Genomic DNA, 15,981 nt, shown 5'->3' on the forward strand with positions numbered 1-15,981 from the left:
GACGCTGACCCCTCTCCGTGTGTGGCCTTTCCCTCGCTCATAGGCTCCATTTAGCCACACCCTTCCTAGCCTGAGTTCTAGTAGGAGGAGCCCAGCTGTCCTGTTACTCCAGCATCCCAGAGGTACACCGGGCTCCAGCATGAGAACCTTGACCCCGTTAAGGGCACTCGGTTACAGGTGGACTGTAAGCGACTCCCTTCAGTCATCGTAAAAGATGTTACCAAAGAAACCCAAAGTGCATCCATTTCTTCCTGGTGTGCTGTTCACAGCACACACACGTCTGCGTCCGCGTCCTTGCTAGGGACACTCGGTCCCACCGCTCATCCTTTTGGGGAGAAACGACTCGCTCAGGAATGCAAGCTCGAGGGCGCACAGAGGTGACCGGGGCCTTTGGGTGAAACTGAGGTGGAATAACTCGCACATGAAGCTGAGTTCAGACGGGAAGAGCTGCCCTCTGCTTGGACGCGGCGAACGCCCTCGCTGCTGCCCAGCACGCTCCTCCGCCTGCTGCCAAGCCGTGCACGTGGTGGTGTCCGCCGCCGGCGACCTCGCCACATCCTCGAAAGGAGTAGGTGTGAGTGGGCGAGAGGCAGGCAGCTGGGCTCGGGGCTCTGTGGCTCCAGCGTCGGCTCATGGTGCTCCCTGCACACCTGTACACAGGTGGGCTGAGCCAGACGCACGTCCATGGCATCTGGTACGGAGGCCAGGGGGACACCTGGGGACACTTTCTAAAAATAAAATTACACACGAATTAATTTGAGGTTCCGTAATAACATTTGGCAGTCAGAGAAGATCGATCATCGTTCACGGAGCACAGCGTGGGCCGTGGGCCCGCCGGTGAGGAATGCAAAGTTAGAATAGACTTGCAGGAGAATAATTGGAAACGGGATTATAAAATTAGGCATTTTTTAAAAATCTGCATTGAAAACGAGGTTGGATGGAGTTTGGTGGTGCCCTCTAAGATTTTGGTAGACAGCGTGGTCTGGTAGCTGGGGAGAGACGAGGGGTTTAATTTTAGAACAACAGGCGTGGTGGCCCCTGCCGACGCAGAGACCAGCTTGGTGCCACGCTCGCATACGTCTTAAGGGGTCCCCTTTGTGTTCCTGTGGCCAACTGCACAACATGAACGTTAGAGTGTTTCTGTTTTACCGGCCTGCTCGGCCACGTTCCACCAGTGCCCAGCTGCCTCGTGCCACCTGAGCCTGGTGGCAAGCTGTAGGACTCCAGTTTTTATACATAACTCTTAAAACCTGGGCGTTTAAGCATCTGGCTGAATTGCATCCAATGATTAAACCATTGGGTTCATGGCAAGTGGATACGAGTATATAATTTTTGTTTCCGGATATATGTATAACACCAAAAAAAATTATGTGAGCCAATTGTAAGTGCCTAATGTTCGCGAGTGTCGACTGTTGAAAAGGCGTCCTGATTCTGTATCTTAGCGGGGGTGGCGTGTGAAGCAACTGTAGAGCTGGAGAGGGCCTCGCAGGTGGAGGTGATGAAGGTGAGGTCCGGGGTCCGGTCTGCTGGCTGCAGGTTGCAAGGCCGGAGGCCGGAGCAGAGCAGAAGGAGAGTGAGCTCGGTGCTTCCCCACGAAGCCTTTCTTGGCTTGAGGCTGATCCGACCACTAGCAGCGTGGCTTGCGAACGTGACTCTACACAATCGTAGTAAAGGCAGTGAGCAGAGAAAGGGGTGTGAAATCGTGCATCAGACGTGCCGAGGCAGAGGTGCATGGAGGCCGGGCCGTAGCCAGTGTCACCCGGGAGAGTTGGGTGGTGACGCGGCCCTGGGGAGGGGCCGAGGTGGCTGGAGGCAGCAGGACGTGGAGGGATGCGGCTGGCATTGGGGAAAATCCAGTGGTCCCAGGGACAGACTCCGTTCTCTCCTCCTGCCTTGGAGACCACCCAGACCAATGAGCAGTCAGACGCGTGTGTGACCTGTGTGCCCCGGGCACGCCGGCCAAGCCTCGGGGGGTTCAGTCTGAGTCTGCCCAGCAAGAGCCTCCGTGTGCACTCAGGTGCCGATGTTTGTTTGGGAAGCTGCGGTGGCACAGGACTTGGGGAGCGGGGGCGCTGGCGGGGAGCCAGGGCCCGGGGTAGGGAAGAGTGTTTGGGCTCATGGTCACAGTGGTGGCGTGCTGGCAAGGGCCCTCTGGCTGCGGTGGCCTCGGAGGGGAGGCAGCCTATGGCTGCACACAGGGCAGGCAGGAGCTAAGCCCAGCTTAGCAACGCGAATGATTTCAGTGAATACAGACGGTGGGAATGGAGAGGATGAAGGAAGCTTTAGAACGCTTCGTTTGGGGAGGTAAGCGAAATGGAGAGAGAGAGAGAGAGAGGGAGAGACCGAGCGGGCTCGCTCACTCCAGGTCGACGCACAGGGCGGGAACAGAAACCTGTGTCGTCAGGGGTTACGCGAGTTACTCGGCTGCTGAAATGCAGAGCCACAGACCGGGGCTGGCAGACGACACGAGCGCGTCGTCTGCTCCGACCCTCCGCCAGGCGAGTTTTCTCCGGACCCTCCTCTGCAGACGCGGCCCTTGCCCGGCGACGTGCGAAGCGGGTGGGAACGAGAGTTGAGCTGCTTTGCTCGCGTGTTGGAAAGGCTTTTCGGTGTTTGTTACGGAGCAGACTGAGTTCCCGATAGAGCAAGTTTGTTTTTCCGGCCACGTCAGTGCCCAGGTAGGAGTGTGAGTGTGAGTCACACGTCCGCACTGGCTCAGAAAGGTTTGTTCCCGGCCGGCCACCCCTGCCTCGCGCAGCAGCACCTGTCAGCAGGGCCTTGGACAGTGCTCAGGGTGGCGTGGGGCGGGACGGCCCAGACCCTGGACTCTGGCATGGCAGTCCATCTTCAGGGAGGCCCCCGGCGGAGGACAGACGTGGCTCCGAGCGGAGCGGGGCTGGCAGGCCGGCTCTGGGCCGGTGGAGACACTCGGCCAGCGGGCTTCCCAGCGTGCGGTGTTCACGGTGTAGACAGTGTTTCTGCACGTGTCGGTGCCGAGGAGCTGCGGATGAGGGTGGTGCTGGTGCTTCCTCTCCGAGACAGAGCTCAGAGCCCCGGGGAGGGCCGACTGCAGTGGACTCGGAGCCTGGAGTCTTGGGGCCGGTTCGGCCTGGGGGATGGCGAGGAACGCGGAGCGGCCGTGTCTCCCGCTGTCCAGGAGCAGCCTCGCAGTCTCGTCCGGGAGACGCGTGTGGCTCTGTGAGGGGCCCAGATGCGCTGGGACAGCCCTCGCCACCTCCACGTGGTGCTTCCCTGTCTCCCCTGTCCGGCAGGGGTCCCCGGGGGCTTCTCACTAACCCAGCGTGGTTCTAACGCCCCTCCGTCAGCCAGCTGCCCCGCTCTGTCTAACCGTGTGTAGTAGTTCAGCATCCCCCCCCCACTTGTGAACTGTGACCGCGGAAACACCATCCCTATGGCGTCTGTGTTCCCACCCAGAACTGGGTTTCTCTTGAGGAGAATACAGGTCCTCAGCCCGCGAATTTGTCGGCACATTGCAGCCCAGGCACCTGGCAGGCACGAAAAATTCAATTCCGTTTTGCAGACAAAATGCAGAGAATGACAATTTCGGTGTTCTCTGTTTCTGACCCCCGTGGGTCCAGGGTTCCCGGTGGGCGACAATCCGCACACGAAGCCTGCAGGAAAATTCCCCCCCCTCAGCCCCGGCTCGGCCCGGCGTTGCACAGGAGGCTGTGTTCTAACCAGAACGAACACGGTTCTCGAAGGCACACCGAAATCTGAGCTCGGTAGTTCTTTTAAAACCGCACTGGTGGCTGGAGGCGGGTCCGAGGCCCCCTCCTAAACGCTCACACTTGCCGGCGGGACAGCAGCCTAGGGTATAGTTTTCCACAAGTGAAGCCCACGTCTGTCTGCCCTCCTCTCGGTCCGTTTTTCTTGTGTAACGAGATGTTTTGTGTGTGTGGCAGGTGGCAGATTCAAGAAAGAGATTGTTGTTGACGGACAGAGCTATCTGCTGCTGATTAGAGATGAAGGGGGCCCCCCAGAGGCACAGGTGAGTATTACCGCCGACGGCCAACCGCGAGTTTGACCCGGATGAGAAGTCACAGTGTGCTCCCGAGGACGTGGGGGAGAAGCCCCCCGAAACCGTTTTCTGTGCCGGAGGGTTTTCTCTCCTCTAAGATGCTAGTCCTGCGGCTCCTTCAGATAAGATCCCAGGGGGAGGTTGGGTCGGCGTGGCTGGTTTTCGCTGGTTTCGAGGGGGACAAGAAGGAGAAGGCGGGCCGGTTTGCCCGCTCAGTTGGACTGACGCCCGGCCCTCTCTGCGGCCGCCCCAGCCGCCCCCTCCCCGCAGCAGCGGCTGCCCGGCCGGGGCCTCTGCCCAGGTCAGCCCCCTCCCACGGCCGCTGCGCGGCCCCACTTCCTTGACGCCTCCTGGGAAGACGTGCCTTCTGGAAATAGAAGAGCACAGGGCGGACGGCCGCTTTCTTTGCTTGACTCTGTCCCCAGCGCAGTGTTGGTCCCTGGCATGCTCTGCGAGACAAGCAGCCGTGGCGAGCTGCATCGGGCAACACGGGGTGGGCCAGCCCTGGGCGGGGGTGCGCCCAGCGTCTCGCCCAGATGTCCCGACATCTCGCCCACGGGTGGACGTTCGTGGTGACGGCGCACAGACCCAGGCCGCCTGCCCGCCGATGGCGCCAGCGCTGGCGTTGGGAGAATGAGGAGGACCTCGGGAGGTCTCCGTCTTGGCCTCGGACCGTGACTCAGTTTCCCCAGAGGGCCAGTCCTTTGGGGGAATATCAGACTCAGCCTTTCAAAATGATGGACGGGGTTTTGTACAGAATTAGGCAGAGAGCGCTTAAATGTTGGAAGGATAAAACTTTGAAGTTGCTGTTCGTAAGCCAGCGTGAGCACCCTGTGTTCATCATTTGAGGCCATTTTATGAAATCTCCCCAAAGATAATGGCTCCATGGACGAAATCACAAGACTTCTCGTGGCTCCTAGGGCCCTCTTAGGGCACCGTGAGAACTCGGCTAATTAACCGGATATATTGGGGGGGGCAGCTGGCGGGGTGGGGGTGTTGGAGTGCCACCGCCTGTTAGGTGCCGGCCAGTCAGGATGCACCCTTGGGAGAGCGAGGCATGGTTTGTATTTCTCCCACGTGGAGCACAGTCATCAGCTTTGGTCCTGGGAGATAAGGGCTGGTCCGCGTGACAAGTGTCATCTTAAGCCGTAATCACGCACCGAAGAAGCTGGCTTCTCTCCGCTTCTCAGAAGAGAAAGGGCAGCCCACCTCCAGGCAGAGGAAGGAATGAGGGACCTCGGTCAGCCTGGGTCCCCGGGCGGCCCGAAGGGACATCGGTTGGAACTTCAGGTTTATTTAAGTCTTATCGTGTCTATTTTTCACACGTAACGGAAGACACGCTTCATTTATGCATGGGAGTCAGGGCTTAACCCACCAAAAGTTTCCCCAGGTGTACGGGAGCCGAGGCCCTGGCCGCCGAGACGTCCGTCGGCGCTGCGGCGTCTCTCAGAGGAAGCAGGCAGGATTTTATAGGGGTGGCTGTCCACCCGGGAAGACAGGGAGCCTGGGGCCAGGCTGAGCCAGTGTCTGTGTCACTGCAGGAACCGTGTGTCCCGGGCCCTCCGTCCGCTGGGCTCCGACTTACAAGACCGTTCCAAGTACTAAGTGAGAAGTTAAGTGCCTGTCAGGACGGTTATTTGTCAAGAAGTTTGATGTAGGTTCAGCTGGGAAAACAAAGAAATGGGCCCCCCAGAGGGGTTTTTAAAATTTTTCCCCTAATTTTTGCTAGTTTTGCTCATTTCTCTAACAGTAGAGAATAATGCCCTGGCAGGGCGCTGTGAGAATTCAGTGGCAGCTGACCTTTATGATACAAAGACCTCTACTGACAGGGGTAGGCCGGGGGGGCCCGCCCGGGGTGGACGCCCCAGCTCAGAGGGGGCCAGCAGGGCCTCCTGGGGGGACTCCGGAGGCGTGAAGCGGAAAGCTTCCGGTCACTCGGTCTCAGGATGTGGTGCTGGCTGCTGGCAGGCTGCGGCTGGTCACGTCAGGACAGGCCAGAGGGTGGACGCTTCCGTGGGGAGGAGTGCCTGGTGAGCGTCTGTGGAGACCAGGGTGTCCTGGGTGGGGAGGGGGTGGCGGTCCCATGCCAGGCCCGCCGTGCCCAGGCCGAGAAGGCCGCGAGTGACACCACAGCGTTACACAGAAGCGAGGTATCGGGCGCGGCCTGGCCCCGGGGGCCGGCCGGCCGCACGTCCTGTGCTCGCGAAGGTGACTCCGTGGCGTCCGGCCCTCTCTCCCCACGAGCCCCTCATTCACTGCCTTCCGCTCCCCTCCTCCTCTTGTCTCCCTAGTTCGCCATGTGGGTGGACGCTGTTATCTTTGTCTTCAGCTTGGAGGATGAAATTAGTTTCCAGACAGTCTACCACTACTACAGCCGCATGGCCAGCTACCGCAACACGGGCGAGGTCCCGCTGGTCCTGGTGGGAACCCAGGGTGAGTGACACGTGCCCGTGGCCGCACCGGGCCGGGGGGGCGGGCGGCGGTTCTGACAGCCGGGCCCAGCGGGTTCGCGGGCTGTGCTTCCAGCGTGGGGGAATTCGAAAGTGGTCTAAAGAAGAAAGGATTTTCTACCGAAGGCTTATTTTTGACCATGAAAAATCTGTAAAAGTAAAATTCCCTGAGTTGATTCTACAGAGAAATCACTTAATCAGCAGCCTCAAAATAACACACGCACATGCACACGCACACACCCCCTACATACTTCACAAAAAAATAAAACCCACTTTCTATTGTGTGTTGGGATATCTTAAATCTCTCTATTACTTAAAACAATTTATAGGCAATCTAAGATTGTTCATTTAACTTTGCACCTTTAAAATAATGCCAGTTTCTGTTACATAGCAGTCTTGCTTTATTCTTCTCTGTTACTGTCTCATGATCTATATCTGATATTTAATCTACAGGCCCCTCAGAGAGTATAGTATCATATCATTTGAACGTATTCCTTATTTCTTCCGGGTCACCTGAAGCCTGGTCTCTTAGTAAAGTGACATCACTTCAGGTGTCCTCGTTCTTGATCACAGACTCGCTGATGCCCTGGCACCTAGCACTGGTGTCTTCAGAGGTCCCCATGGGACGTTTCTAAAAATCAGACGGAGGCTCACTCTGAAAACTGCCTTGTCGGAAACATGGGCAACTTACAAAGGAAGGAAGGTCAAGAAACATTGGAGGACGCCTCCGTTTTCCTGTTTCTATACTGTTTGCGTTGATTCCCTTAGAATCAGCACGTGGCCTGCCCTCCCCACCCCCTGCTGTGCGGCTTCTCCAGAGGAGAAGCGAGCAGGGGGAACGAGCAGGAACGGCCGGCCGTCTGCGTTTCAGTGGCCAGAGACGTGGGACGGCCGAGTGTTGGGACAAGTACAGTCACGTGGGTAAACTAAACGCGTTTTCTCAGGTAAAGGTGAGAGCTGCGCTGTCACGGAGAGCACAGCACCACCCGTCCCCTTTTTTTTTTTTTTTTTTGCACACCTGTAGCTGTGAGTGGTCACGTGACTATAACCTTCGGGTAAGAGGAAGATTTAACCTAAAACCAAACAGGAGACGAGGCTTTGTGCCCAGCGCGCCCTCCAGTGGCCACACGGCAACGGTGCGCCAGTGAAAAGCCCTCGGTTTTGTTTTTAGTACGGAACTGGTGGTGTGAGTCCGTGTCTTGAAAATTCTTACTAAATGCCATTTGAGAGCAGGCACTTCCTCTAGCCCAGGGTGTTCCGAGCAGAGCCACCAGCTGCATAGGGGGATCTCCTCACAGCCGCCTGAGTTCGGGAGCAAGGACACCGGGGGCCCTGTTCACCGTCTTGTGCTCATGCCTCACATGGCCACGCCCCAAGGAACAGGGCAGAGTGCTGTCTGTTAGGGATGTTTGTCATCTCGGTCATTAACCAGACCTCTAATTCCCAGAGGGCCCTGGAGGCCCTGCTGGCCAGCGGATGGGTGAGCCTGGGCTTCTGGAGGGTTCCACGCTTCGCTGTTAGTTGAACGCAGACTCACTTCCCGAGAAGCCTGCGTGTTTGTCAGGCTTTCTTTTGCATGGGCTGGATGGCATGCCAGGACAGAGGCAGGGCAGGTCAAGGGAAGACAGACGAGGGGGTCCACAGTTCCTCTCCCAGGCGGATGGGTATGTGACCTCAAGGTAGGAGGTCAGAGATGGGACGAGATGAAGAACGAAGCTCATTCTTTAGGGCACCTGGCAGGTGGCGTGGCCTCAGCCAAAGGTGTCCTCTTTCTGGGGACAGTCGGGGCGCTCTGCAGTTGGTCTTAAGTGGATGAGACGTTTCTGAACGAGGTGATTGCAGTGTTCGCTAAGCAGGTTCCGTTTTGAGAGCTCGCAGATTAAACTGATTTGAGGGAGAAGCACGAGGTGTAAAAAGCTGCCGACTCCGAGCGACTGAAACGTGGCTGGCGTGGGCTGAAGCGTCACGGGCCTGGCGGCTACGTCCGTTTCCGTCTCTGACGGTGCATCTCGGAAGACGGGACAGAACGGAAGTGGAGTGGATGTCCCGCCGAGGACGGAGGAGCTTGGGCCGCGGGGGCCACGGGTCAGGATGATTGTAAAGCTGGATCGATGCTCTGTGGCCTGCATTTATGTGTTTTTAACTCGTTCCTACTATTTTCTTAAAAGATGTTTACGCCTGCGAAAGAGACTTCTTTTCCTTAAGTTTGTGAAGTCCACGTCAGATTTATTAATCTGTAGGACGCGGAGACAGGATGAGGTGTTCTTGGAGGCCGTCCATCCAACACAGCTTGTTGGGGGAGCATCTGGAACGTAGGTCGTTGTCAGCGAGTCCCAGATCACAGAGCTGGTGTCCTCAGCGTAGTTAGGACGGTCAGCTCAGGCCTGTTCCATGGAGCTGGAAAGTGAAGTCGGGGTCAAGGAAAGAAAGAAAGAAAGGGGAACAGCGAATAATTTTATTCATTTATTTTTTACTTACATGTCATTTTTCATGTTTTTATTGTAAAATTTTGTTGAATATATTAGAACATTTTCATATCTTATTTTTACTATAAATTTTATTATTTCCTCAAGATGCCACTTTTTTTTTTTAATTAAAAAAAAATGGAGTGCCACATACACTTTCTGGGCAGAAGTAAGACTGGACAGGCTGTCGCTGCCTCGTGCGACTCGTGACGCCGCTGTCCGAGTCGGGAGGCCATCCGCTGCTGGACTGTGGTTTAAAGAGCTCTTGAGCGTGTTCTGTTTCCACCCCTTTCACACCCCCTGAGAAATGCGTGTGGTCTCACACCTGAGCGCCACAGCCGTCCACACGTGGGCCTTTGTCCTTGCATGTGCCGGACACCTGGCTGGCGCTCAGTACGCGGTGGGGTGGGGGTGCGGTCAAGGCCGCGCTGGACAAAAAGGCTACTTTTTTTTTTTTTTTTTTGAGGTGATTGGCGGGCGCCCGACACCTCCGCCTTGCAGCTCCAGCACGCCCCGCGCTGTGCGTAGCTCCTGCGGGAGGCGGGGCACCCCCACCCTCTCGTCCAGGCTGCCCCCGGGGCCGCTCTGCCTGCCCGAAGCTGGCTCACACACTCGTGCGCGCGTGCCCCTGCGGCCCGCCGATGCAACCCCCTCACCGCCCACCCCTGCCCTGTCCCTTCGGTCTTTCCGCGGTGCACCAGGTGCTCACCCAGGAAGTGGCGGGTCACCCCACCTCCTGCAGGCGGGGCTCCCCTGGGAATCACCCCCCGCCCCGGGGCCGGGCACCCTCCGTTCGCAGCCGTCCCTCGGTTTACTGTTCGTTTCCTGTCCCCTTCTCAGCTCTCTGTCGTGTTCTCTGCATGTCGGTCTCTGGAACCGGACCAGATGCCCGCGGGGCTCGTGGCCCTCGTGACCGAGCGGCCGCGTGGCTGCCTGGGGGACCGCGCCGCCACACAGGAGGCGTTGAGCACAGTGCTTCGTGCGTCAGCGGCCACCTGCACACAGCGCCCTGGGCTTTTCCCGTTTGAAATTATTTTCCTCTGGGCCACGTTTAACTCTCAGTCCTTCTGCTCATCTTCCTGGACCTTCTCTTGTCCCCATTTCAGACAGGATCCTCCGAAACGGATTCCTCCTAATGACAGCGATTCTAGCGTTTGAGACTGCGGTTCGCAGTGTGGGCCAAGGTCTCAGAAGAATCACACGGCCGCCGGCGAGGCGCGGGCTCCGAGCAGCTCAGAGCTCTGCAGTTGTGGGGAGCAGTCGGAGCCGCTGGTGGTCACCCCGTTGCCTTTTTTTGCGTTTGTCTGTTCCAGATGCCATAAGTTCCACGAACCCGCGGGTCATTGACGACGCCCGAGCGAGGAAGCTGTCCAGCGACCTGAAGCGATGCACGTACTACGAGACGTGTGCCACGTATGGGCTCAACGTGGAGCGCGTCTTCCAGGACGGTGAGCACTGCCTCTGGGGCCCGGCGTCACTTCCCGTCCATGCGGGGGGGCGGCCACAGCTGAGCCCCGCACGCCCCAGGCGACTCTCGGTTCTGTGCCGCCTGAAGTGGCCCGCTGAGGAGAGGTGACAGCACGCCTCCTCTGAATCCGCCCCACGCCGAGCTCTGCATGTCACGTCGCACGAGCGTGTTACGTGCGGGATGACGTTCCTCGATCAGTTAGGCGCATGGTGGGTCACGCCCGCACCTGCTCCGTTTGGCTCCGTTTGGTCGTTGGTGATGCAGGCCCGTCTCTTGAGAAAGGTTTAGCCGTTTCTTGTTAGGCTTCGAGGAGGATGAGCCGAGAAGAGAGACTCAGGGTTGGGCAGAGAGGCAGAAACGTGGCACCGCAGGACCCGTGCTGGGGTGGCTCCTCCGCGGCTCGGTTCCTTGTCGCATGCCCTCCTCCGGGATCAGCGGGCGTCACACAGGACGTGCTCCTGGACGAGTGCCAGGTTCCCAAGGGCGTGGAACTTTCACATGAGTAATCGCAGCGCCACGTGTTGGTTGCGAGAAGCGGGGGTGATGGGAGTCGGGGGAGGGGGCGGGGGGCGTGGCCACTCTGGGCGGTGTGTCCCACCTGGTGGGGTCGCAAAGGTCTGGGGGGAAGTGACTCCTGTAGCATCGGACACGTGGGAGAGAGACGCTCCCGGTGACAGGTCCTGTTCCAGGTGGCAGTCTGGGAAGTAAGCGCGAGGCCCACCTTCGCACCGCCCAGCCCTGGTGCCATGGGAGGTGGCCGGGGGCAGCGCAGCGGCCAGGCGTGGATCTTCAGAAGCTTCCCGCGCTGCCCAGAGGTCGTGGAGGCCTCGCTGGGCCCCAGCCTGGTGGACACTGGCCACTGTTAGTAAAAGTCGTAATCGGGGCTCCTGGGACCACGCTGGGCAGTGAATGTTTTCCTTCTAAATGTCCAAATTTGTTTTCAGGTGACACTGAGTTCCCCCCTTCAGCATGTTATTCCGTTTCAGAGACCGCGTCCCTCACCTTTACGTGGCCCCCTTGGGCCCTCCGCCAGCGGGCGGACCTTTGAGCCCCACAGCGGCACACGCAGGGTCAGGGACGAGTGAGGCTGTGAAGGGTGAGGGGAGCAGGGAGCTCTCGGGGTTCCGACAGGGCGAGGCCGCCATTGCCCGGCGAGTAGCCCCAACCCCGTGAACGTCAAAGTGAAGTAGCAGACAAAGGTCCCCAGACGAGAGCCGCGGCCCGGTCTGGCCAGCCGCCCGTTTCGTAAGAGACCTCGCCGGCCACGGCCGGGCTGCTCACGGGCCCCAGGGGTGCGGGCCAGGCCGCCCCTGGCTTTGGCTGCAGAGATGAGTCGTCACTCCAGAGACGCTGTGGCCCGCGCAGCCCCGGGCGGTCCCTCTCGGGCCTTCATCGAAGGTCCCCCGGTCCCTGGCGTCAGCGCTGTGAGTGTGGTCACGTGGATGGGCGTGTTCTCCACTGCGATCGCCAGAACATGTGCATTGGCTCCAAACACGCAGTTTCCACACAAAAACGAACTCGTAAATAAATCTCAAGAGTTGGTTGATGGTGGGGGTGCCGAGGAGGTGGCACGTCCGTGCCCAGAGTGGCCGAGGCCGCGGACGGCGGTGGTGACCTGCGTGCCCGAAGCGCTTCACGCCGTCGGCAGCGTGGGGCCCTGGGGGGGGGGACGCCACGGTTTTAGCCGTTGGTGCTGGTGTGGCTGTGACGGCCCACACGCCCCCTCCTCAGACAGCGTTCCACCGGCGAAGCTTGTTGGCACCTGCTGTAGTTTTCACAGGAATATATTCCGTGCATTTTGTTTCTCATTTTAGAGATGATAGACACTCCCATTAACTATCTAGATCGTGCAGAGTCTTCCAAGGAAATGACCCCCGTGACGCCTCAACTTCTGTGGCTCCCGGGGGTTCATCCTGAAGATGTTTTTGTGAAGATAAGTTTTAAAAATAAAACTGTGGTTACTGTGCACGTTTTACATGGTAGTTATAGGGCATGTCTTCTTGTGTCTTAAGTCATCGGAGCTTTAATGCTTAGTAGTTAAAGTAGCTGCTAACCAACTAGACTCAATACTTAGAAACCATTAACGGGATAATCCAGTTTGATCCCCACGGAAAGAAAATGAGCTTGTAAGGTTTAGAGTTAAAGAAATCGAGGCTCAGAAAGGTGACGTAACTGGGCCCACGGCACGTCGCCTGGATTAGACCCCGTCCCGAGAGCCCGCGTCCTGTCCGCTCACCCAGGGCAGGCCGGCGGGCGGCGTGTCCAGCACACAGGCCCACCTGCCCCTCACGGACTCCGCTTTCGCGGCTCTCCCTTCGAACTTCCTGGCTCCCTCTATGCCCTGGCACTTTTATTTACTTACTTCTCACATCTTTGCGTTGCAGAAAGAGATAATAAAGAAAAAGTGTATGATTTCTGAGAATCATTTCGCTGATCAACAGAGGGCAGCGAGCCGGGCATGTCACGTCCCACGCGGCCTCCGCCTGCCCGCAGGCCTCGTCGGCTGGCCACCACGCCTGTTTTATAGGAGATCGGGGACTTGATTCTTCTTGAACGTTTGACTTCCTAGGATCCTGAAACAGGAAGCGAAGAGTAAAATTAGCAGGAAAACAATGCTTGCTTTTCTTTCGTTCACGTAGATGTCGGATGCCTGTGGGGAGCTAGCTCAGGAGGGAACTTCTTGGTTAGCAGTGGGGTCCCAGGGGGCAGGGAAGGGGGTCGGTTCATTCGTTCGTTCGTTCATTCCTTCCCAGTTGGAGCAGCAGCCTTCCTCACACAGCCCCCCCGGTCGGGTAGAGACCCACTGGGGAGCACGGCGGCCCCTGCCTTGGTGAGGCGCAGGATAACCACGGACAGCCAGCCACCCCCGAAGGCCGGCATCCTGCCTGCAGTGCAGATGGGGGTGCAGCGGGCTGGGTGCCTTCTGGCGCCCCCTTAGCTGTGGGCGTCATCCGTGCCACTGCTCACTGCAGCTTAGTGTGGCTTGTGGAGCAGATGAGAGTCACCTTTTGAGAATTAACATCCTCCCTGTTTCTGCCAAATCTGGGCAGTGGATCCGGCTTGCGACATGGTCCCCATCTGTCTGTCGGGGGGCCCGGCAGGCCGGACCCGCGGGGTTGAGGCGGTGTGGCTGCCCGGGGCCCCCTCTGTGTCTCACTCTGTCTGGTTTTGTGCCTTTCTGCTGGCCACTGGCCACGTCTTGGAGATTCACTGCCAGCTTCTGGACTCCTGACTTTATAATGGTGATTTTCCTGTTTGCCACTCGGGTTTTTGAGAGGTCCTGGTCATCGGTGCTCTCAGGGTGTGGACACGTGAAGATGGAAGGCTGGAGAACGTGACGATCCCTCTCCGCAGGCCTCGTTTCTCTCGCTTGCTTTATTCATTCATTCATTCATTCATTCATTCAGGCTTGCTTTATTCATTCATTCACTCATTCATTCATTCATTTTTAAGGAAGATCTCCCTTGCTTTGTCACGGGGCCAACGTTCCAAGTGGCCGGAGCCCGCAGCGGGGCGTCTTTGTGGCATTCCAGATGGGCCTCCGGGTGGGAATGGAGGGTCCTGTTGGCGATGGGATTTTCCAACCTAGATGATCCGCGATGACCTAAAATGATTACAGCTTAGCAGCAGAAGTAAATTCTCCCACCAGAAGGGAAATGTAAAGGCCTCTGGGCGTTGGGCGGGCGTCGTGGGGGAGGGCAGTGGCTCTGCCCCGTCGTCGTCGTGATGGGGCATTCGGGTTGTATTTCTCTGCAGCTGGATTTTGGAAATTGTGAATCGAAGTCCCTTTTCGAGCGCTTGTCAATTTCTCAGAGTGTCTGCGTGCATAGACACTCTGCGTGCAGAGTGTTTGCTGTGACGGGCGCGTGGTGGACATGTGATGGGGCAGAGTGACTTGTGTCACAGTGTAGTTATCTCAGTCATCCTGAGGCTGAGGGAGAAGCAGTTCTTTGTTTTGGCATTTTATGGACTAGAGGCAACGGAGTCCCTAAGTTTTTTTGGGAGGGAGGATGTAGTTCGTAATTTCGTGAACTGTGGCACCTGACTTGTGTGTGACATTTTCAAGGCCCCGGGTCCCTAAGGAAGCATTGGTTTCCCTTTAGACAGAATGAGTAGAGTCACACGGTGGTCCAGACAGTTTTAATGTCCCCTCATCGAAGCCGCCTGTGTCCTTTCTGCCACGCTCCCTCCCTGCCCTCGAGCGAGCTGACGCAGCGTTGTCTGAACTGTGAGCAGGTTGGTGTTTGGGTCGTGCTGTTACGCATCCCACCGTCAGCCGTCCGACCAGCCCGGTTTCCTGCTCTCGCACGTGTACCCTAAAATCGTAGTCCTTCAGCAAATCCCAACTCAGAGCATCCCGTGATGCATTTTCAGGCTCACTCGCCGCGGAAGCTTTGGCTCGTAGCTTCTTAATTAAGCTCGTGCTCAGAGGACAGTAGGAAAATCCACACGCAAAATTTTGCTCTGATGATAAATCTTAGGCCAGGTCAAGATCTGTGTCAATCAAGAGCTAGATAAATTACAAATTACAAACCTGTCCCCTTAATTCTCCCCACGACTGCTGGGTTTTGTCACGGTCCTGCTCGTCGAGGCACCGGGACGCCGAGCGATCGCACGTGGAAGGAAGCCCTTTCGTTCCAAGGCTCATCTGCACTATTTACGGTAAAAGAAACGTTCGTCTCAGGTGCACATGGGTGGGAAGGCTGGGCCACAGCATCGAACAGTGTGCTCCCCCTTCCAGAAAGATCCACGTCAGCCTTTCAGCACCTTCGCTCAGCTCTTTACGTCGTGCTGGAGTTAGCATTCTGGAAAGCGCTTTCGTAGAAGCTGCTCCCTCCTCGGTCCCCCCACCTGGGGACGGCCCTCCGGGGTGTGAATGCCCCACACGCAGGGCTGAGCCGGGGGAGGCCGCGTGACTCGCCTGGGCTACGCGGGACGGCCACCGAGCCCCCGTTTGCGTTCCTTCCTCTGCGCAGATCGGAATCCTGACGTGCAGCGTCCCATGTCACATGAAACGTCTGTGACTGTCTGGTCCTGATTTCAGGAGTGGCCAGAACAAGGCTGGCTGCACTGATGAGCCCCTAACTGCATGTGGTGGAGCAGCGGTCCCCAACCTTTGTGGCACCAGGGAACGGGGCTCCTATGAGAACCTAACGCCTGACGGGCTGAGGCGGAGATGCCGGCGCTGGGAGCGGCTGCAGACACAGATGGAGCTTCGCTGTCTCCCCAGCTGCTCGCCTCCTGCTGTGCGGCCTGATTCCTGACAGGCCGCCGACCAGTACTGGTCCGCAGCCCGGGGGTCGGGGACCGCAGTGTAAGAGTGTCGGTCAGTGGAAGCATCTCCTGAGGCCGCATCGCCTTGGCCGTTGCGTTTTGCCGAAACCAGGTCGTTTCTCGTGGTGTCGTTCGAGGTCGTGCTGGGTCAGGCCTGGGTCATTGTTCCCGGGGCCAGCTTGTCGCTGCCGGGGTGGCCTCTTCCCTGCTTCGTCGTTCTTGTTTTTCTCCTTTGTTACGTTAGAGATTAGATTGGGGCCGGTTTATACATTTTCTTCTTAAAGG

The 15,981-nt window shown here is 57.9% G+C and overlaps 1 protein-coding gene across 5 annotated transcripts in view; it reads left to right on the forward strand.

Moving 5' to 3' along the window:
• The window catches only part of AGAP1 (ArfGAP with GTPase domain, ankyrin repeat and PH domain 1), a 432,072-nt gene that overhangs the window by 183,493 nt on the left and 232,598 nt on the right, over window positions 1-15,981 (forward strand). For all 5 annotated transcript variants that reach the window (XM_025045420.1, XM_025045422.1, XM_025045423.1 and 2 more), the window contains exons 4-6: window positions 3,924-4,009; window positions 6,331-6,472; window positions 10,268-10,402. In XM_025045420.1, the coding sequence (XP_024901188.1) occupies window positions 3,924-4,009; window positions 6,331-6,472; window positions 10,268-10,402 (363 nt within the window). The remainder of the gene's footprint in view (window positions 1-3,923; window positions 4,010-6,330; window positions 6,473-10,267; window positions 10,403-15,981) is intronic.

Source organism: Pteropus alecto, unplaced genomic scaffold (assembly GCF_000325575.1).
Source record: "Pteropus alecto unplaced genomic scaffold, ASM32557v1 scaffold143, whole genome shotgun sequence".
NCBI lineage: Eukaryota > Metazoa > Chordata > Mammalia > Chiroptera > Pteropodidae > Pteropus > Pteropus alecto.